Source organism: Rhinoderma darwinii, chromosome 1 (assembly GCF_050947455.1).
Source record: "Rhinoderma darwinii isolate aRhiDar2 chromosome 1, aRhiDar2.hap1, whole genome shotgun sequence".
NCBI classification, from domain to species: domain Eukaryota; kingdom Metazoa; phylum Chordata; class Amphibia; order Anura; family Rhinodermatidae; genus Rhinoderma; species Rhinoderma darwinii.
The window spans coordinates 499,997,178-500,020,976 of record NC_134687.1 but is presented as its reverse complement, the minus strand read 5'-3'; the positions used below and the strand labels follow the sequence as shown (position 1 = coordinate 500,020,976).

Below are 23,799 nucleotides of genomic sequence, written 5' to 3'. Positions count from 1 at the left end.
AGAAGAGGTAGATTAGCTAGGTTATTGCAATGCAGAGGCGAATCCGGATGAAGGGCCCTCCAGCTTCAGGCAGACTAACTAGATGCAGGATTGTTTTGATGAGTGAATTTCGATGCCTGTCGCAGCATCTCATCTGGTGAGCATTGGGTACAGTCTGTGTGGTGGTGCCAGAGCTGGAAAGCTTGGGTGAACACTGCTATGCCTGTCAAAAGATACTTGTTTGAAGCTGCTGGATCTCCAATCCTGCGTTGGAAAAGGCGGTTCCCCTTGTAGATTGGGCTTCATGCAGTCTTGGTTGACTTGGGCATCTTGGGACTTTCTAAAAATTCTCAACTTGCTAAATAATTGCATTGCATTACATATAAAGTGAATTTTTTTTTAATCTATTAAGGGTCCTCGAAGACAAGCTATGAAAGAGCTGCTTACAGACCAGGCTAGATATCAGAGATGGCTTATTAAAAACAAAACCAAAGCCTTCTATTCACCAGTACATGCAGAAGACTTGCGGGATGGAGCTCAGTATCTTATGCAGGTAAACCAGTCTACATCCAGATGTGTTGTAAAACTATGCAAGACCTGGCAGGAATATCAATTTGTAATTACAGAACAATGAACACATTATAGTTCTAGGACCCTTCTACCCCCCCCCCCCCCCAAGTCTTTCCTTGTTATCTGAATTATATTTTTATTTCTGCTTTGTAGGCTGCAGGATTGGGGAGAATGAGACCAAATACTCTTGTGCTTGGCTTCAAGAATAATTGGATTCAGTCAGATATGAAAGATGTTGAGACCTACATTAACTTATTACAGTAAGTATTGGAAAATCACAGTATTTAGAATCCTCAGACATTTGTCCAATGGGGAACGCCAAGAATCCGTATTCAGATGATGATAATCGTTTTCAAATAAACATTTAGTCTTTTATTCCAAGTCACACGAGAGCAGTACAGGACCGGCAACGTTTCGGCCAAAAGTTTATATTTCTCAAGAACCTTACACATGAATTATATCTTCAGAAATTGGCACTAATATTTTTTTAACTTCGTTTTCAATGCTACTGTATGTTCCCTTTGCTTTGTTTTCTGTCTTGTGATTCTGATGCAATGCATTTCTATTGAGTATGACTTACAACGACCAGCGGTGCATAATGTGGATTAGATTAATGCTCTTAGCTGTTTTCACTGGTAAAACAAACACAAGCACACTATTTATTTGGGAAACACGTTGATAGACACAAGACGTTTAGCTACATGATTACAGGGAATCGCGGTGAGAAAATATTTACCTGCTTTGGATTGCACTTGAGTTTCACAACTACTCTCGATACATTAAAGAGGCTCTGTCACCAGATTATAAGTGACCTGTCTCCTACATAATCCGATCGGCGCTGTAATGTAGATAACAGCAGTGGTTTTTATTTTGAAAAACGATCGTTTTTGAGCAAGTTATGAGCTAGTTTAGATTTATGCTAATGACTCTCAATGGACAACTGGGCGTGTTTTTACCAACAGGGTGTTGTACAGAGGAGTGTATGAGGCTGACCAATCGGTGACTAATCCGTGTCCTGCACTTCTCATTGTTCCAGCCCAGCTTCTTTCACTGCACAATCACACTGGGCTGTGGATCATGCTGAGCTGGAACAATGAGACGTGTCTGACACTGATTGGTCACTGATTGGTCAGCCTCATACACTCCTCTGTACAACGCCCAGTTGGTAAAAAGTAAAAACACGCCCAGTTGTCCATTGAGAAACTCATTAGCATAAATCTAAAATTGCTCATAACTTACTCAAAAATGATTGTTTTCAAAATAAAAACTACTGCTGTTCTCTACATTACAGCGCCGATCAGATTATGTAGGAGACAGGGCACTTATAATCTGGTGACAGAGCCTCTTTAAGTATAGCACAATGCACGGCTTTAAAACCAACCTGGACCTGGGTTTTTCTATACTCCAGCTCCGTAACGGACGTCCGTAATGCAGCAAGAAGGTTTCATGACCTAATATAATCAAATAGGTTGGTCATCTAAAGACACACATAAAAAGGAAACCAGTGTATTTTACTTTATGTACACGTATTTTTAACTTTTTTTTCTTCCTTTCTTTACCCTAGTGATGCCTTTGACTTCCAGTATGGTGTAGTTGTGATACGTCTGAAAGAAGGACTAGATATTTCACATCTACAAGGCCAAGGTAACTAAACTTAATATGTGTCTAGTACTATTTTGCATCCGGTCAATCAAAGTCACAGCACTATCTTTTTTGGCTGATCGTGATTAAAAAAAACACCCTTTTTGTCCGACAACATCAGGACTTCTTTTTATAGATTTCTGTTATTTATTTTTTTCTACAGCCTCCTCTTTGGTGTATGCTCTGTTAGTTTACATCAGTTTCAAGTATTCTGGGATCTCTATTTTGATTGAAAATATAATACGTTGTGTAAACTTTATCTAATAGCTTGTCTTTAACTTTGTGTAGGATAAAAACATAGATGGGGGAAGCAAAATACTTCAAATGTATTTCTGGTATCTATTGTTTTAGCCTACAGTTGTCTATCACTGATAAGTATTCAGGGTATCTCGTAGCGGACACGTGTTCTGCCTCCCGAATAACATATTCATGACTTGCTGGAATGTACTCAATAATCTAATAGGGACGAATTAAACTTTCCAGTGACTTGAATGACATGATGTTTAGAGGCAGGAATATCATGAAGGTCATGATGAGGATGCCAGAGGTAGGTGTGACAGGACATTCTATTATTGAAAGGTTTTCACCCCTCCCTTTGGGAAGGACTGTTGTATGAGAGGAAACTGAGACCAGTAAAGCCGAGAGGTTGTATTGACATGGCAGGGTGAAGTTAGTTGACAATAACTTTGCTGACTGATAGCACAAATTGTAAATGTTGCCTGCTCTCTCTCATGAGCAGTGTGGATATTTAGACAATGGAAGGAATGTATGACGTAGCTCAGATGTTCACCCTCCTTTCATTGCCACATGTGCTTGTCGGTTTGTTCTAAGCATTGATTCGTTGAAGATTAGTGCACCCTACTAGAACATATGAAACTCCTCAACCTCCAAAGTATTCGGACACCAAAAATATTGTCGGTAAAATCTTCAACGCTTTCTACCAAACGTAATACATCATGCTTCAAATTGGATGCATATTTATTAATTACACATTGAAACCTTATCTTCAGGTTAGTTTAAAGTTCAATGTAAATAAACTATTGTTAATAAAAAAAAAAAAAATTATATAGATTTTCCTAAACGGCATGTATTGCCAGATCTAACCCTAATAATAACACAAACAATTATACAAATAAGAGAAGACAAAAAAACAACTTTTTTTTTTTTTTTTTTTGGGGCTATAAGGTTGGCCGTGCACGACTCATCTGAAAGCCATATCGTAAATATAGGTTGCCAGGGTAAAAGCTATATAGCTCTGAAATAGCCACGATATAAAAACATCTATATTAACCCCTTAATACCAACGGTATTTTAAACCTTAATGACCAAGTAATTTTGTAAGTTTTTTTCCATCGTCTTATTCAAAGATCTATAACTATTTTATTTTTGTGTCGACAGCTGTATAAGGACTTTTTTTTTGCGGGGCAAGTTGTATTCTATAATAACAACATTTTGGGGTACATATAAGTTATTGATTAACTTTTTTTAGTGGGTTACTGGGAAAAAACCTGAAATTTCGCCATTTTTTTTTTTGCGTCTTAATTTTACACAATTTACCATGTGGTATAAATAACATAATAACTTTATTCAGCGGGTCGTTACGATTACGACTATAACAAATTTATATGGATTTTTTTAGGTTTTCCTACTCTTACACAGTAAAAACACATTTTTGTCAAAATTATTTGCTTTTGTGTACTTCTGTATTGCAGTGTATTATTGCCACAGCGTGTTCTCGAGAGATCATGCTGTAACGTCACTTCCTGCCCCAGGTCCTGCATCGTGTCGGACGAGCGAGGACACATCGGCACCAGGCGACAGAGGCTACATCGACTTACCTGCAAACGCCGATGCTGCTGCAGAATCATCTGTAGCCTCTGTCGCCTGGTGCCGATGTGTCCTCGCTCGTCCGACACGATGCAGGACCTGGGGCAGGAAGTGACGTCACAGTGTGATCTCGCGAGGACACGCTGTGTTTCTGTGCACTGCCAGAAGCTGGGTGTTAACGAAGAGAAGTGGATGATGCTGATTCGTCAGCATCATACACTCCTAGTCACAACGCCCAGCTAGTAAAAGAAGTAAAAACGCCCAGATGTACATACACAATACACGCCCAGATGTACTTAAGAAAGCCTCATTTGCATAAATATAAAAATGGTCATAACTTGGCCAAAAAATGCTTGTTTTTGAAAAAAAAAAAAAACGTTACTCTTATCTACATTGCAGCGCCGATCTGCTGCAATAGGAGATAGGGGTTGCAAAATCTGGTGACAGAGCCTCTTTAAAAGCACAAACCATTATAGTTTACAATGGAAAATGACTGCGCTGAGATGAGGTGGGAATAAAAAAAAAAACGGGACATCCTATAATGTGTGATAATGTTATGTGAACAGGAACAGTCTGTACTTTTTCACTGAAAAAGATGTAGTTTTTTTGGCTTTAGTTTCTTTTTTGGGGGAAAAAAAGGGAATTGGGGTAGATTAAGATTTAACCCAGATTTTTGGTGACCTGTGATTTTTTTACAAGACCATTGATAATAAAGATTGGTTGCTTAAATTCTGGAATCTGTGCGGGCAGACGTTTAAGCTGTTGGTTCTAGTAAGAAAGTGTCTCTTTACACTTTTATGGCTGTATATTGCAGGGCTCTGTGGCATTTTCTATTTTATTCCTGGCAAATGGCTCTCCGCTGGGAATTCTTTACGAGCAGCTGCATCAGTGACTTATTTATAGATGAATGAAATACCACAGGAAAGACTAGTTTCCGGCAAGAATCGCTATTGTGTTTTGTTTTTGAGAAAGAAAAAAAAAAAGCAATGACTGTTTTATAGGTGTAGCGTGATGTAGAAAACATGTCAAGTTTTCCCTATCAATTTTATTGTCTGATCTGGACTGTGCCTACTTTTCCAGGAAGACCGCTTTTACTGGTCCATTTATTATTCTTTTGCGTACTTGTTTCTAAAATTGGGCCCTAATCTACTAAAAACAAATTGTGGGATTGGGTGCACCAATATTGACATACAGACTACTCCAATTAAATTGTCTTTGTCACTCGGTACGATTGTTTTGGTGCCTTCAATGTCCTAATCGAGACGTGGCTGAGAAGTGCATTCAATAAATATCTACTGGCTCATCATTTTCGATAGTACCTTTTAGGTTGCAGCACTGTCAACCCAAGGGCAAGTGTTATTGGCAGTCAAGTCACCAAAATGTTCTCTATAAGCTATAGTAAGGCCGTTTCATAAATTGTGGGTGTTGGTATGTTTGGGTTACTAACTTAATCAGTAATTATTATTATTTTTATTTATTTTTTATAACCCGTGATTTGCAGCATCCTTTCCACGCTATAGAAAGGGTACCTACAGCTGTGCCTATCTCTAATGGTGAACATGTGGATAAAAGATCTGAACCCATTCTTTTTAAACATTTTTTTTTGTTCTTTCATCAAACTCCTATGGGATATTTGGAAAGAACGGGAAGTTGACATTGCTACATAAACTTTGTGAATTAACGTTTGAGCCTGATCCCTGAAGTAGTTCTATATTAAGCCGTCAACTAGAACCAGTCTGTCTGTAAATGATCTGTCTTTAGAAGTCATCATTAGTTTGTGTTCCTTGTTCCCATGGCCATAAAGTCATGAATGTTTAAGTATTCACCTCATGGCCTTTGTTTTAGGCACTTATGAGGATAAACTAAGGAACGAGCAGAAACCTTAGAAAGATGGTGATTGATGACTCACCCGTCTGATCATTTATTTGCCCATCATGTGGTAGAACTTATGCAGGTTGCTGAAGAGTACCTTCTAAGGGGAGGATTAGAAATATTTCTTTTTAACTAGCCTAATTTATAGTTCAGGAGGAAAGAATTTCCTGTTGGTTAGAATTGTAATGGAAACTTTAAAAAAAAAAACACTGTAAACTGTCCCTTTCCTTCAGAAAGTGCAGGAAATAGTTCCCCCTGCAAATCACAATACTTGACAATACTTTAATCAAGCTGATGGAATTTTTTCCTTGGTCCTTTTAGCGTTGAACGCCCAATATAGACCAGAAGCAGAATTGTCCATTTTACCTCCAGATATTTTATGCTTTGGTCTGCTTTGTCCTGGAAGCACTTTTTAATTGAAATCTTAATTACTACAAATCTCTTTAGCTTGTCTGAGCGGAAATCAAAAGATCAATAGTATCTGGTCAATAGCTGCCGGAGTCTATGGATGTCAGACTGACTTCAGAACCCAATGGCCCAGATTTTTTCCCAAATTACGCACCAATTCAGGAATTTACTGATCTCTTTCTGCAACTGTGTAGCTAGTTATTGATTGTCAGTATGTTTGGAGGAAAAACGAAGGAATAACACTTGACAGGTTGTCACTAGTAAAGTATCAGGAATTTCAGGCTTCTAAAATATTAAAAGCAACGTTAAATGAGATTTAACGGGGTTGTCCGGGCATCTTATATTGGTGGCCTATCCGTAGGATAGACCATCGATATCCGATCGGCGGGTGTCCGATTCCCAGCACCCTCACGATCAGCTAACTGGAGTGACTGTGACGCTTGTTGCTGCAACCTCTTTAGTGTTTACCAGGCACAGCGCAATACACTTTTGTAGCGGCTGTGCCTGGGATTGCAGCTCAGTCCCATTCACTTGAATGGGACCGGACCTGCAATCCCTGGCATAGCCTCTATGGAAGTGTATGGGTGCTGTGCCTGTAAACTGGGAAAAGGCTGCATCAACGAACAATGCAGCCCTATCAATCATCTGATCGGTGGTGTTGCCGGGAGTTGGACCCCCACCGGTCTGATATTAATGGTCGATCATAAGAATAGGTCATGAATATAAAATGCCCGGACAACCCCTTTAATTGTCCTCCTGTAGACCCTTTCTTCACTTCTCATCTAACATCAGTGACCTTTTGGCCTTTTCAGGAATTTATTTGAACTCTTTTCTTGCTGAAGCTCATGTATTGTTTCTTTTCTTCTTCAGAGGAATTGCTGTCATCACAAGAAAAGTCTCCCGGCACCAAAGATGTAGTAGTAAACGTAGACTATAATAAAAAGGCAGAAGAGGAGTCCTCAAAGCCTTTCTCCAGTGACACCAGTCCAATGATGAGAAAAGGTATGAGAAGAACATTTGAACTAGTTTATGCTTTTTTTTTTTTTTTTCTTTTAAGGTTTATCCAAATATATACACATGGCTGTTAATGTTTTTTTGCGCTTCTTTTTTTTCTGTATATTTTTTTAAAATGGTGCAAAAGTTTTAGCCTCCCTGCGCATGGGACAGCAATGCTGTGATTTTCATGCGGATTTGCACATGTACAATCGGCAGCGGTTTACTGTACTAGTCCTGTGAATGAGGTTCGCACAAATCTTATCCACATGCTACGGAACAGTAACCGCACAGAAATCTGAGCATTCTAATTCTGTTCCTGATGTTCAGTGGTTTTCACGGTTTTTCAATGTAGAAAGGGTGAAATCCCTGTGAATCCGCACGTAACACATGTAGATTTTGCTGCGGATTTGCTGTGAAAAATCTGCAACAAACTTGCTACATATGTGGGTACCCTTTGTATCGTTATATTAAATGCTATTCGGGATATCTGAAGTCTAAAATTAGGATGTACAGTACCTAACTGGTACACAAAGTAGTAGTAGAAATTATATAAATCCCTGTGGATAAGAAACATTATATCCCTCTACTTTTAAAACCCAAATCACTGGACATTTAAGGGGGTATCCGGGAGTTTTAAAATTGTGCCAGAGGGTATAAATAATAAACTAACAGGTACCTTTGAAACGCCCCTAGCACTGCCACTCCGGTCCCGAAGCTTATGCAGCGGTCACGTGTCACAGCAGCCAATTGCTGGCCTCAGCAGTGATGTTGCCATGAACGTCCCGTGACCGCTGAGGCCAGCGATATGCTGCAGCAGTACGTAACCTATGTATGTCACGTCACCGTTGCAGGAGCTTCCGGGACCAGAGTTGTGGAAAACTGTGGCAGCTCCCACACCACTTATGGGTTCAGTAAAGGGAACAGTCCAGCAAAAGACAAAAATGTCGGCTGGTATGATATGGTAAAGACTAGTGCCAGGCAAAAGTCAAGTAGTCGCCAATAGCAACCAGCCAAATCCCACCATTCATTTCTCAGAGTTCCTTTGGAAAATGAAAGCCGCATCCTGATTGGTTTCCATGGACAACTCCTTCTCTTTACTGTTGCACCAGTTTTTAATCAATTGCCCCCATTATCTCCAGAAGAAAAATACAGCTTTGCTGTTTAGGATAAATAACAATTTAGTGTAATATATCATCCTAAATGTCGGAAAGCAATCAATCTTTTTGCACTGAAATGGTTCAAATGCCCTAAGGCCTTGTACTTCAAGCACTTCGGTTTTCTTCCCTTTTTGAAGTTCAGTATTTGCACACTTGGGTCAGAGCACTCTTTTTAACTCTACTTGGATAACAATGAATTGTAGCATTAGTTTGAAGATTGTGGAAAATATTTTAGGTCTCCGGTTTCAAAACATGAAAAATGTGCCCGTGTGAGTCCAACTTTCATTTTCACCCGTGCGTTCTTGAAAATAAGCTTGTGACTCAGACATGTGCTACCTGAATGTCTACATTATTTTGTAGGTCGCGGTTTGTGTCTGGTTTAGTGTCATTTGGCAGTACATTACTATGACCTGTGTCTTTATGTTCTGTACTTTATTTTCATTCATTTCATCTTGGTCATTTTTGTTTTTTTCTATTGGCTGTTAATATAATTAACATTGCCTTTCATGTTTCTTTCTAAATAATATCCAGATGAGGAAGACGATGGAAAGATACAACCTACACAACCTCTGTTGAAAAAAGGCAGGCATTATATTTTTTGTTTGTTACATCCCTTATTTTATCTTTGGTTCTTTTTCAACTTCCTTCTTTTTTTTTGTGCTGTCTGATTTTTCATCTTTCCTTTTCCGAACCATGAAATTCATTTTACTGTGAAAGCAATGTTCTCCAACCTGTGGCTCCCCAGTCGTTGCGAAACTACAATTTCCAGCATTTAGACAGCTGCTTGCTCCCAGCACCCTGGGAGTTGTAGTTGGAGAGTCACCGGCTGGAGACAACTGCTGTCGAGGATCAAACTCATCTGGTAATTAGAAAAAAAAAGAATAATAATTTATAAATAAATAGATATATGGAAATATTTAGGAAGAATCTTTAGTCATTGATAACGCTTAGGCTGAGTTCACACGTCACAGATTTGTCACATTTTGATACAGATTTGACGCAGATCTCACACCATGGCATTGCAAAGGGTAAAATCCACAATGAAAATCCACGAGTCTGCGACTTGTTGCGGCTTTACTCTGTTTAATTTCTCCTTCCTTTCCAGGTTATAGTTTTTTCCGCTCTTTATAACCATCTCTTATTGTGTGGCTTTCTATATGAGATTGTTTGTTTTGTTTTATCTTCAGGCTTTCTACTGGTATTTGCTTTGTATCACTTATACCGCAAACAAGTCGAACTTGATAACTTCCATGTAATTCATACTTGTTGAAACAAGATTGCAAATTCTTTACATTTAGATCTTTTCTATACCTACAGCTATAAAGAGACTCATGCAGGCGTTTACTATGGATGTTATCTACACAGTAACACTTAAAGAGGCTCTGTCACCAGATTATAAGTGCCCTGTCTCCTACATAATCTGATTGGCGCTGTAATGTAGATAACAGCAGTGGTTTTTATTTTGAAAAACGATCATTTTTGAGCAAGTTATGAGCTAGTTTAGATTTATGCTAATGAGTTTCTCAATGGACAACTGGGTGTGTTTTTACTTTTTACCAACTGGGTGTTGTACAGAGGAGTGTATGACGCTGACCAATCAGTGATCAATCAGCGTCATACACTTCTCATTGTTCCAGCCCAACATGATCCACAGCACAGTGTGATTGTGCTGTGAAAGAAGTAAACACGCCCAGTTGCTAAAAGCACAATACACGCCCAGTTGTCCATTAGAAAGGCTCATTTGCTTAAATATAAAATTGCTCATAACTTTGCAGCGCCAATCGCATGCAATAGGCGATAGGGATTTGATAATCTGGTGACAGAGCCTCTTTAACTCCTTAATGCCGAAGGACGGATATATCCGTCCTCAGCAGCTGCTAGTTTGCGCAGGACGGCGGATATATCCGTCCTGTGATCGCAAGAAAACGCAAAAAACAACGGCAAAATTCTCTTTTCTCCCATTCCCCCCCATAAAAAATAAAATAAAAGTTAATCTATAAGTCCTATGTACCCCAAAATAGTACTAATGAAAACGACACATTGTCCCGCAAAAATCAAGCCCCCATACGGCCACATCGACGGAAAAATAAAAAACGTTACGGCTCTTGGAATGCGGCGATGCAAAAACAAGTAATTTTTTTCTAAAAGGCTTTTTATTGTGCAAACGTAGGAAAAACATATAAAACCTTTACATATTTGGTATCCCCGTAATCGTGCCGACCCATAGAATAAAGTTAACATGTTATTTACGCTGCATAGTAAACGGCGTAAATTTATAACGTGAAAATTAATGCTGGAATAGCTGCTTATTTTCAATTCTCTCCTAAAATAAAGTTAATAAAAGTTAATCAATATATTATAAGCATCTAAAAATGGTCCAATTACAAAATACAACTCGTCCCGCAAAAAAAACAAGCCCTTATACGGCTATGTCGACGGAATAAAGAAAAAGTTACGACTCTTGGAATGCGAGCGTGAAAAAACAAGAAATAATCCTTGGTCATTAACGTGCAAAATGGCCCGGTCATTAAGGGGTTAAGCTATTATACATGAAAACAATGGGGCAATATTTACTAAGTCTTTTTTTTTTCTGTTTAAAATGTCTACTGGTAGATCACTGATGCCTTTAAGCCCTTCTGCATGGGCCAATGAGCGGGCAAATAACTGTTAATATGAAAACAGGCCAACGATCAGCCGATGAACGAGTAAATGCTTGTTTATCGGATGATCCGAACTTTTATGTGGCCATAATATGGTCACTAGTCTGCAGCACATTTTCCTGTGTAAACGGGGAGATGTGCTGCCAACATGATGCAACTGCCATGGGGACGAACGATCGTAGTAACTATCGCTCGTCCCCATACATTACAAATCATTGCTCCTTGTGAATGGAGGAAACGGTAATTTTTCACGGCCAATATCGGATCGTCTAAAAGGACCTTTAGTTCAATATTGAACGCACATCCGTTCACAAGTCTTGGACTAAAGCAACAGTAATTGTTATCACCATAGTCCACAGGAACAGCTGTTTTTGTTTTACTATTCTAAAGGACAAGTTCTTCCCGCCTATACTCAAATTAATTAGTCCCATGATTCTGCTCAATTTTTTGGAGAAAACAATGTGACTGAAACCTCTGTTTTGTGAAAAATTTAATTATCATGTAAGAATAGCACCTGGTATAAGTCCAGTGTTTGGCCTAAACAGGGAGGCTTCTTTTCTATGTGCAAAAATATTACTATCACTGGAACTTTCTGTGTTACAGTAGATATCTGCCTCACCAAGACGACGGCCTACCCCTGGTCTAATGGTTATACTACTTGGTAGATAAGTTCAAGCTCCACATTTTTTGTATTTTATTAGGGAATTGGGTATCCGCATCCCCCTAATATATTGTTATTTGAAAGCTTTTGTTTTACTGAGCAATTCTGATAATTGAGCCGTTCAGCGTTGGGGAAATTCTGTTACCAGTCTGTTCCCTGCAGACATAGACGCCAAAATGCAGGAGCTATATATTCTGTGGCTGTCATAATGCTTATTAGCAGCTGTCATTAATAGGTTAATACATATGCTGCTTATGGCAGTCTGTATTCTGACAGCACATTGTGAGACTTGGCAGAAGAAACCTGCTCTTTTATCAGACCGCAAGCCGTTGCTATATAACTTTAACCCCTTAGTGACCACCAATATGCCTTTTCACGGCGGTCACTAAGGGGCCTTAGGCTAGGCTGCTGTCTTTTCACGGTGGCCCAGTCTAAGTCCTGCATGGGCGTCCTGTGCAGGCTGGAGCCGGGGCTCGGCTGTCTGATGACAGCCGGGCTCCTGCTCCAACACCCGCGATAGAAGTTTACCCGTTAAATGCCGCCGGCAATAGCGACCGTGGCATTTAACTTGTTTACAGAGAGAGTGAGCTCCCTCTGTCACCCATCGGCGGCCCGCAAATGCAATCGCGGGTCTCCGATGGGATGTCATGGCAGCCGGGGGCTTGATAAAACCGCCAGGACTGCCCTGGACATATGCCTATTAGGACGCGCCTAGATCGCACAGTAAAGTCCCCTAGTAGGGCTATAAAAATAAGTAATTAATGTGAAATAAAGATTATTAATAAAAATTACAGTAAATCAATTTTTTTCCATAAAAAGTGGTTTTAAGTGTAAAAAATAAATAAAAGTACACATATATGGTATTGCCGCGACCGTAATGACTCAATTAATAAAGTTAATATGTAAATTAAACCGCAAGGTGAACACCGTAAAAAAAAAACGCAAAAAAAACATGGCAAAATTGCATTTTTTTTCCATTGCCCCCCAAAAAAGTCATAATAAAAATGAATCGATAAGTCCCATGCACCCCAAAATAGTACCAATCATAACTACGTCTCATACCGCAAGAAACAAGCCCAAAGAAATCCCTACATTGATGGAAAAATAAAAAAATGATGGCTCTTGGAAAGCGACGATGCAAAAACAAATAATTTGAGTTCAAAAGTGTTTTTATTGTGCAAAAGTCGTAAAAGATAAAAAAAACCTCTACATATGTGGTATCGCCGTAATCGTACCGACCCATAGAATAAAGTTAACATGTTATTTATGCTACACAGTGAACGGCGTCAATTTAAAACGCATAGAACAATGGTGGAATTTCAGGGTTTTTTATAATCCTTCGAAAAATTTTAATAAAAGTTAATAAAAAAATGATATGTACCCAAAAATGGTGCTATTAAAAAGCACAACTAGTCCCGCAAAAAACAAGTCCTCAGCTATGTCGACGGAAAATTAAAAAAGTTATAGCTCTTTAAATGTGACAATAGAAAAACAAAAAGAAAAATAGCGTGGTCATTAGGACCTAAAATAGGCTGGTCACTAAGGGGTTAAGGAGACTTGCTGATAATTCAGTTCCCTTACATAATGGTTTCAGTGGTCCCCACTATAACTGCCAACCATTGCTCCCACTATAACTGCCAACTCCCACTTTAACTGCCAACCATCACAAATGCTTCTAGAAACCCAACAGTGTGGCATCTTGATAGTATTATGTTTGGACAGTCCTTTAGCTGATGAAGCTGACCTTCGAATGTAACATCAGTACATTTTTAGTTTTCTAGAGGTAAATATTGCTAAACGCCTTAACTTTGGGTGAATAACAAATGGACGTGGTAACCAGGTAGTGTTAAGAAAAAGAGGCTTGTTGTCTTAGTGAACAATTCCCGTATCCGGCTGATTAACCGGAGTTCTAAATTGGTAAAGCCTTTTATAGAAAGTATAGACGTATTTAAATGCTTTATTATGGAATAAAAACATTTCTGCTTTTTCTTCTTCTTTTTACTCGTAGTAACTAAAACCATGTAAACCGCAATTCTCTAATAATTTTTGCATTTGTTTGTAGACTCCAAAGGTCAAGGCGTTGCTCTGGACACTGCAGACCAAAGACTTCTGGACGCCAGCTTACAATTCCAGAAGAAGCAATGCAAAAGCACCGTTGATGTGTGGTGGCTTTTTGACGATGGAGGTAGGGCAACTGACAAGCGTGCCCATGCTTTTTGGACTTTCTTAAGAGCTTCTGTTGGCCATGCACATTAGATAGCTGTCGGACGAGCTTGCATGTATTCCTGATGAGGAGAAGGAACTAAGCCGTTGCCAGACACCTCTGAGAACAAAAGGATCGGGCATATTGAAGTCCAACTGCCTGATACTTCTGTCCCCCGAATTCTGACGTTAGAAGAATTTAGAGACGACCTACATATTAGATGGTCGTCTATTCCCACTGAAATCGGCAGGTTGAGCGAACATTAATCGAATATATGTATGGCCACCTTAAAGAGTGGCTATCAGCAATAGGGTACCTATTTTTTATTTTTTTTGAAAAATAGCGTCAGTTTTTTTTTTTTTTTTCATAAAATAAACCCTCATTGTGTGATTGATTACATTTTATATTCTGCAAATACAATAGACAGAGGTTTTTCAGACAGAACTGTGATTACCAGCGAGATCTCATGTTCAGAGACGATGCTGCTGCGGGGGTTTACAGGAGGACGCATGGGTTGCTGATATCAAAAAGAATAGGAAGTTCGGACCCGGAGTGTTGGGTCATTTGCATAATGAAAGAACATCCTATAATAAGGTTGTAATGACATGTATTTACAAAAACACAGGCTAGTGGGTTGTTTTTTTTGTTAAGTAAAACCGGTACCCTGTTGCTGCTGATAGGTCCTTTTTTATGTGTGGCCCGCTTTGCAAAAGTCAACTGTTATTGTTGGTTCAAAATTGTCATATTATTTTCTGACAATATAAGTGAAACCTTCTTGAGACACACTTTCGGCTTTAATACTCAGCAGGCTGTGTAGACCTTGGCCTGGAAACAAATGTTCAAAGACTTTCTGTCTGGTAGGGAAGCGATCTGCTGCTGATCACTAGTTGGTTCATATACAACTTCAGCAGTGCAGTTTTGACCTTATTCACAATGTTACTCCCTGAGGATAAATTTTAACTACGTTTGCCAATCGATTGAAGCCGGAGTCTTTCTGCAGTCCCTAGCATAAGCTTTGGGGGCTATGCATAGAATTGATTTATTTTTATAGTCAGTGCTGGGAAGTGTATGAAGGCTTGAGTCATGTCTGTTTTATAATTATGTTAGAGTTGTAACTATTGGACACCAACATTTCCATGTTACTCATTCAGTTATTGTCAGGCAAATTATCAACATGGCACCATGGATACATGTATACGGTCTGTGTGTGTAGAGGATCTTACCCACGAATATAAGTAATAATCTACTATATGAAATAATTAGATTTGCACAAGTGTATTTATTTAGGCAACACTCCGTTTTAATAAAGCAGTAAGGTTGAGGATGAGAAATTGAATAAGAGTTTGTAGAAGTTCTGGCTCGTCCACCATGTCTTGTGTCTTAAATGGAGAATGGATGCCAGACAGAAAGGGCGACCAAACTTTGCTTTATTTTTCTCCTTTGTTAGGGATCTGTGCAGATGCAATCCATGACTGATCCGTGTTGTGTATACCCAGGTTTATTCTGTCTTTCTCCGTTTATGCTTGATAAAGCTCTGGCACAAGGTTGTCATTGGTTTTGGGTAACACATACATTTTACTCCTGCTCAGGGTTAACATTGTTAATACCATACCTACTGACTACGAAAAAGAAGTGGAATGGCTGCAAGATCAGAGTTTTTATCGGTGGAAAAATCAACAGGATAGATCATGACCGCAGAGCGTAAGTTTAATCTTTTTACTACATTTATGTATTTAAACTGGTTGTCCCATTAGGACTAGTAGAGCATTTAGAAGGGGGCCTTCCACTAGCCGCTTTGTAATACATTCCCCCAGTAGCTGCTGAAATGTCTTCCCCAGTCTGATTGGCTGGTTGAGGATAGGGGGTGGCAAGTAACTATATTGAGGGGGTTGTCTGTTATTTTTTTAGGAGGCTTTGCACACCGAGTCACATGCACAGATAAGATCTTTATTAGGCTTCAGAATAAGATCAGTAATGTAATCCAATTTGTCACTCCTTATCATCACTATTTATAATGATCCATTACATTATGATTCTTTCTTGAGACGTGTGGGAAAAGCTGCTGTTCAAAGGGGTGTCCTTCCAGCTTAAAGCAAATTTAAATCCATTTATCACCAGCTGATCTGCTGATAAAAGGAAAAAGCATTAAGTAATCAACCCTAAGCCACCAAAACAATTTGTACCGTGACATTATGATCTGTACACATGAACTCATAATACGTTATTCCAAAAACGACAGAGGAAATGACTGAAATATGTGTACGAGGAGAAAACTGATGTTCTGGTTTGAAAACCAGCACTCGTCTAATGTCCGGGTGCACAATAATAACTTTGTTGAAACTTGCCTGCTAAATCTAAACTTTCAGCCTCTCCTCCAGGGGAAAGAAGTAAATCCGCAAACTTAGTAAGAACAGAGTATCCCAAATATAAAGATCGTTTTCATTGTCCTTAATGCTTGCATCTACCGTGGTGTTTTTTTCAGGATGGCAACGTTACTCAGCAAGTTCAGAATTGACTTCTCTGACATCATGGTCCTTGGTGATATCAACACAAAGCCAAAGAAAGAAAAGTAGGTTTTGTTTTTGGCTTCTGATGTGCGTATGGGTGCAGAATCTTGTGTGTACTTGTTCTTTTATCATTTCTTTTCTGATACTGTGAGAACATAAAGGCTTTAGTAACCCTCTATTTTACCTCCAAGCAATGGTCTAGCCCTGGAAACATGAAATTGTACAATCACATGGGTGTGGTAATACCATGTGTACTGCAGGTTGTTACTTGTTGGAAACCGATCATACAGAGCTATTCTAAAAGTGTAAAAAAACCATATTGTTAGCAGCTGGATTATACACAGGCACACGTATATGCTATAGATTTCTTTCTTTCTCAGCCGAACCCCTCTCCCTTTTATTAAGTTATTCATTTTATTTCAGTAAACTTGTTTTTGATATCTAATTCAATAGTAAAAACAATGGTAGAGCAGTTCAAAGAGTGAGCTCATTAACAAGACAGCACCAAGTCCTACGTCTCCGAAATATAGGCAATATATGTAAATGTTTGTTTCGGAGCTTAATTAAAAGGAAAGCAAAATACCACACATTTATAGTTTCTTTCCATTGAAAATGCAGGTTGTTTCCACTTTGCAAGGTAGCTGTCAAGTAAAACCAGATACATTGATCCCAGGCACTTTTGTCTCTTGCTCAGTAGCGCACGCTGTCTTCCATCCAAACTACGGATAACACTATTGCCTTAAAATTCCTCCGTTTTCGAACAAAGGAAAAACTCAGACCTTGGATCCTTCGGGAAGCCGCCCAGGCTCACTCCAGCCAGGAAGGATTTGCAGAGAAAGGAAAAGCAAACACGGACACTGGTTAACAAGAAAAATATCCCTATATTTATTACAAAAACGTACAAGATAAAATCTTGGTACATTGCATATCGGCTTTACGATACAAGCGACGGCCCCATGCACACGACCATAGTGTTCTTCCATAATTATGGATGAAAGTGCGGTCCCATTCATGTCTACGGTCGTGTGCATGAGGTCTAACAAATTCTGAGGATTGTTATTCATATTATTTCAGATTTCTTGTAGTCCGTTTGTTTTTGTTATCTGCTAAGCATGAACTGATGGATCTCATTTCATTGCCATGGACTGGACATTTTTGTTCTCTTCAGTTATTGTTTTGTGAACATAAGTGCCTGTAGGCCTAGAAATAAGTGGCATATATGAACTCTGCACATCTTTAACTTTAATTTTTAGACGGTGTTGTGCATGTAAGTGTCTGCTTAAATCCGACTATAAGCCACAAACCTAAATTTTAATTTTTTTATTTTTCAAAATGATTGTAAAGGGTTGAGTACATTTTCACAATGTCAGGTGCCTACTTTCTAGAGACGTAACTTGAATCAATGCAGAATTTGTAACCAGGACCCCAAATATGTGCCATTTATAATACTGGTGTCTTCTTATGTGAGGTCTGGGTACAACTGCTGTTTCTGCACCCCTTATAACTTTGCCCCTAAATATATTATGAGGTATAATTATTGTTCTATTTTATAATTCAGTTGGTTGTTGCGTATAAGGCAGTTGTATATGTGGATTAGTTTTAGTGTAACTAGAAATCTTGTCTAACCTGCATGTTTTGGGTCTTTTCCATTTCTCTGCTCTCTTGCCATTCTTGCTAAGTGGGCAGTGCCCAGGAAGAATAAAGCAATATAAGAAATCTTCGAAATATAGAACTCTCTAGCATTAGTGGGTTTCTAGCATGAACTATTTGTAGATATACATTTTGGATTAGTATAGCCATTTTTGTAGCAATAATATATTATTTAATAATTTTTTATGAAAATATCATTAGAATGTGAGTAGAATTACTTGGGTGGCTACTGACCTCTTTTCAGTATAGGTTTGGGGACACTGTGTGTACACAAGTTAGAGGTTATAGTAAAAATATCTGGTATTGTTCTTGGCACTCTTTTTTTCAGGACATACTTTGTTGTTCTGTATACTTTTATTTGATGTCTTTTATTAAATGGAAATGATTCAGAAAAAAATGTCCATTGTGTTAATGTATTCTACAATCTTGTTGTCTATATATGTAAGACACTTCTAAAGAAAAAAAACTTTGAAGCTGGAAGTGGCTCCTTTTCATTAATTATTTTCCGGATTGCTTGGAATAGAGTTTATTAGCTGGCGTTGCTTTATCATGCTGAAACGAGCCAAATCCAGGATTTGCCACAAATGATCCTATCACACCACCTCAATTTTATTTAACGTTGTCTGTAGGTTCACAAACATCAATCAGATTTGTTAATTTGTAGAACAGACCTGCATGGGAAAGATCTGATTCCCATGGATCTCAACAAATTAAATTAGTTCCTTGTCTGTTCATTTTTTAGTTGTGGAATTATGATTTGCTTTATATATATTTTGGAAGAAATCCTGGCACTCCAAAAATTCTTTTGTTTTTGAAAAATAATTTTATTTGTAATCCACAGACTTAGACAATGTGACGTTTCCCCCAAAATAACCAGACCTTTTTCAAACATTCGGATTGCGTTTAGTATGAACAGGAGCTTTGCTGTGCCATTTCGGTCAAAATAACCAGACCTTTTTCAAACAGTCTGTAAAATTAATAAAGACGTTTTTTCTATTAACAACCAATAACTATATTCAGGTCATCACCATCAAAAATGGAAGTTTTAGCTAATATGAAAATCATCATATCCATATAAACAAATGTTCTACATACTCCATTATATATAATCAAAAAATTAAACAAGATATGATTTGCAATATTTTTAACATATGACTAATTATACATAGGAAACGAATATGAGCAAAATTCATTGGAAAAAGTTGTACACTGTAACAGAAAATACTTTTTCTGCTGCATGAAAAAAATAATAAATAAAAAAATAAACCGGTATAATGAGTTACCCTTACCAGATTGGGTTTAGTATGAACAGGAGCTTTGCTGTGCTGCGACGTACGCTGCTAACAAGGGAACGAGCAGCTCATTCCCTTGCTAGTGGCAGACGTCGCAGCAAAGCTCCTGTTCATACTAAACGCAATTCGACTGTTTGAAAAAGGTCTGGTTATTTTGACCAAAATGGCACATTGTCTAAGTCTGTGGATTGCAAATAAAATTATTTCTCAAAAACAAAGAATTTTTGTAGTGCCAGGTTGTCTTCCAAAATACAACGGCGTTGAACCCTACCTGAGCACCCTTCTATACGGAGTGCCGTGGTTTCTCCGATAATAATTATTGCTATATATATATATTTAAATTTTTGCTGTAGCTGTTTTTTTCAAGTTTGCGTTGTAGATTCCCAAAAACCTTAAAGTGACATTGACTTATTTTCAGTAGTACTGTACGATGCTATAAGATAGATATATTTTTTTTTACTCTGTTACCCTCAGTGTGGCAGCTTTTGAGGAGATGATTGAACCATTCAGGCTGCGCGAAGATGAAAAGGAACAGGATGTGGCTGATAAAATGAAAGAGGAAGAACCATGGCGAATAACTGATAATGAGCTAGAACTTTATAAGACAAAGGTATCTTTCTTTATGTCTTCAACTATATTTATCTGTCGATATTAAGGCCTCTTACATCCATTACAGGATATGGACTATTAATGTGCCATAATAAAGGGGTTATCACATAACATCCTCGATCCATATGTCTTCTGCTTAGTACCTTTATGTATGAGCTTCGTAAGACTTAGCACATCTACCTTACATGGGTGTCCATTCATTCACAGTTTATCCAGGCGCAGCTTCTGCTGTTCAACTGCGATCTCCAGGGGTTTCAAAATAAATAAAAAACGATCGTCTTTGTGAGCCAACCCCTTTAACTTCGAGGCATATTAAAGAGAATGTCTGCTACCCAACAATTTCCTGTCATATGTCCTATTAGACCCCCCCCCCCCTATCAGCTAAACCTTGGGGCACTGCCAAGATAATAAAGGAGCTAGAGGTCTCTAGTTCTTGGGACTCCCAGCCATACAAGCCATGAGCCAGGTGTTTGCCAATTCTATGACAAGTAGCGTGCTTGTCATGTCACCCATTTGGCTAACAACGACGCACATGTCAAGTAGAGTCTAAACTCCATGGCATAAGGTAGCTCTGCCGAACTTACCTTTTATATGGGCAGTTGCGCTTTTAAGGCCATTTCTAGCTCATTGAATATGTTTTACGTTTTTAAAAATGAAATAAAGAAGTGTGCACCAGCATTCTGTAGTGGCGCTGCCCCTCCCCACTGTCACTTCATAGGGGAGGAAAATGACCAATTGTCCTTTAAAAATATACACTAAGCAGAATCTGTAACACATGGTTATTACAACTCATCTTATGGACTGTTGAAACATTTCCAGCTATGTATCGTCTACAATACATTCTTAAGTATTTACTATGTGTTTTATCCTCTGCTTTGCATTAGACCCATCGCCAGATCCGGTTAAATGAATTATTGAAAGAGCACTCCAGCACAGCCAATGTTATTGTCATGTAAGTTGAAATATATACTATAGACTGCTATGTACAAGGTAGCTTTTATTGCATCTTACTTGTACTAGTCTATCTGTTTTGCATTTTCCTTTAGAGAGATATATTCACAAGCATTTGTAAGATACAAAGCTCATTGTACTATTTATACATATAAATAGTATAGCCCTGTAGTAAAAAAATGTAATTGAGAAAAAAAAAAATCACCTGTTTCTGGTTTTGTTTCTTTGGTTTAGAATTTGAGGCCAAATGTGGTGTTTTGCTGTAGCTTTCCCATCCCATATATAAATCTTTTCTATGCTTATCCGTCTCCATCTCTGGCATATGTTCTTCCTTTTTACACTAGGTAAACCTACTACAAAATCAAGACGTGAACCTGACCTAAATGTGATAAAGCACAAAACTATCGATAGTATAGTATAAAATGTAATATTTTTTTGTTCCAAGTGGTTCATAGGGACAGTAAGAATATAGGTATTAGGATGCCCTACCTATTATATTATTACATAGAAGTTCTCTTCTCATATTTTTAGCCTAATCTTAACTGCTTAACTCTATTTTTATGATAGGAGCCTTCCAGTTGCAAGAAAAGGTGCCGTATCCAGTGCACTCTACATGGCTTGGCTAGAGGTACTTTCTAAAGATCTGCCACCCATCCTGCTTGTCCGTGGAAATCACCAGAGCGTCCTTACTTTCTACTCCTAAACGCTGCCACCACAAAGCCCCAAAGAAATGGTACTTCAGGGGTTGGGATGCAGGCATCATTACATTCTCTAAGCCCCAGAACTTCTTTCTCGATTCCACAGACTTGAAAGCACACGGAGGAAAGTCACTTTTTCCACACTTGAGATTCTAATGCGGTTTCACTGCTTCTGTTACATTACCGGTGGATCCTGGCTTCATAAGGGAGATTCCTATGTATGGGACTCAAATACATGGAAGTTTTTTTTCTCTGCTACTTTAAAAGCAGCAATAAAAGTGTGTTTTTATTTTGACCAGTGAAAGGTTTCTAGATTTGTAAAAGCCTTTAGCCTTGAGGTGCCTTTTTGAAAATTAACCAAACTTCATCCATACCCCCTTTTTTTATAAACTTGTATAGAATGTACAATCTGCCTTTCAGCTAGGACTTTAGATCAAAACCTTTAGTTTCTAGTTTCTTCCATCTTGACGATAACTTATGCTGCTTTTCCGTCTTCCACCAAGTTATTCACACTTATATTACGTCATAAATGTTATTTTTTCTATATTATTTTTCATTTAAATTTCTGTTAGAAAAATGCACAGGGTTTGAACAAGTCAGCTACTCCAACAATAAAGAAAACAAAACAATAAGTGACCATATTGGTGTATTGGAACAAATGAACATGTTATCTGGACCTCATCATACATGTCCTATGGTTATAGTAGTGTCAAAAGCATTAAAGTGGGTATGACATACACTGGTAAAACACTACATAAAATGATCCCCCCCTTCCCTTTAATACTCACTGGGTCAGCCCAAGTTTTTGGATGAGGATTAGAATATAGTTTTAGCCTTGTAACCGTTCTTTCATTGTGAATTTATGTTTGTGTCTTAGATTTTCTTTGCGCTAGTTACTGGCCCACCTAGAGATCTGTTTTACATGAATAAAGTACCATAATAAAAAAAAAACAAAGTGGTTATAGAAGAACTCAGGTTTGCTCTCCAATAACATTCAATTGGTAATCTTTATTTATTCCTAGCATTCGTACACCGGGTCAATGGCCATATTGTGACCCACTATTCCGCTTACTAATATGACTGACTAACAACATAAAAAAAATTCTGCCTCCAGTCATAGGTTCACTGTAACCCCTAAAAGTTATTTTTCGAAATACAGAATGCAAATTTGATGGGCTTGTCCTGGTCAGATGAGGGTGACATACCACCGTTTTAATGCTTGATTGTATGACTCTGCACTCTGTTGCAGAATTACTCCGTACATTTCAGCTGTTTCCATGTTATCTACGTGGATGTTGAGCCTTATGCCCAGAATCATTGATGCAATGGCTTATATGTGCAATAATATTAGAAAAAACAGACCGGGCTTGTCTTTACCAGAAAGCTTTCCGTTTCGAGAAAATCTTAATTGCTACCTTGTGTCCCATAGGCTTATATTAGAAATACCTGTATAAAAAAAATACATGAATGTGCATTTATGTCTCGGATTCTTTTCTTTTTGTTTTTTTTAAGTAGAGTATTTAAATATGTTTTAAGCAAAATCTCCGTACTTTACTTCACCATTTGATTTGTATTTTACAACATTTAAAAATATACTGTATTTGTGACACTGTTCACTCGCTTTTATGTATATTGGGCAGTAACTACTTATATGACCTAGTAGGAGAACTGCTAAAACAGTTTATGAAGAGGATTAGTCTATGACTATTAGGACTCTGAAGACGATAAGCTATGGAGAGAAGGATCATCAATACATGAAACTCTTAAGTGCATTCCGAGATTTTTCTAGTTCTGAAGTGTGGTTCTATTTTTGGTATGTTATATTGCACAAAGCCCTGTAGAATTAACTAATATAAAGACACTGTTGAACCCACTAAGGGCCGTGGCTAAAAAGACATGGACATACGTCCTCGGACAAGAAATATGTACATTGAGCTGTAGGTATGCATAGACATTATGTGCTCCATACAATTGACTTCATTTGTACTATTCCAGGTGGGGATATCTAAAGAGGCTCTGTCACCTCATTATAAGTGCCTTATATTGTACATGATGTGATCGGCGCTGTAATGTAGATTACAGCAGTGTTTTTTATTTAGAAAAACTATCATTTTTGAT

General features: G+C 38.2%; 1 protein-coding gene across 3 annotated transcripts in view; it reads left to right on the top strand.

The window, feature by feature from the left end:
* SLC12A2 (solute carrier family 12 member 2) overlaps window positions 1-23,155 on the top strand; it is a 115,616-nt gene extending 92,461 nt beyond the window's left edge. For 2 of the 3 annotated variants that reach the window (XM_075835854.1, XM_075835844.1), the window contains 11 exons: window positions 392-532; window positions 703-809; window positions 2,114-2,193; window positions 7,168-7,299; window positions 8,982-9,032; window positions 13,834-13,956; window positions 15,564-15,675; window positions 16,457-16,543; window positions 19,898-20,033; window positions 20,917-20,984; window positions 21,551-23,155. In XM_075835854.1, the coding sequence (XP_075691969.1) occupies window positions 392-532; window positions 703-809; window positions 2,114-2,193; window positions 7,168-7,299; window positions 8,982-9,032; window positions 13,834-13,956; window positions 15,564-15,675; window positions 16,457-16,543; window positions 19,898-20,033; window positions 20,917-20,984; window positions 21,551-21,686 (1,173 nt within the window). In that variant the 3' untranslated portion in view covers window positions 21,687-23,155. The remainder of the gene's footprint in view (window positions 1-391; window positions 533-702; window positions 810-2,113; window positions 2,194-7,167; window positions 7,300-8,981; window positions 9,033-13,833; window positions 13,957-15,563; window positions 15,676-16,456; window positions 16,544-19,897; window positions 20,034-20,916; window positions 20,985-21,550) is intronic. The other variant, XM_075835861.1, reaches the window with a different exon arrangement.
* Window positions 23,156-23,799: the final 644 nt, after the last annotated feature.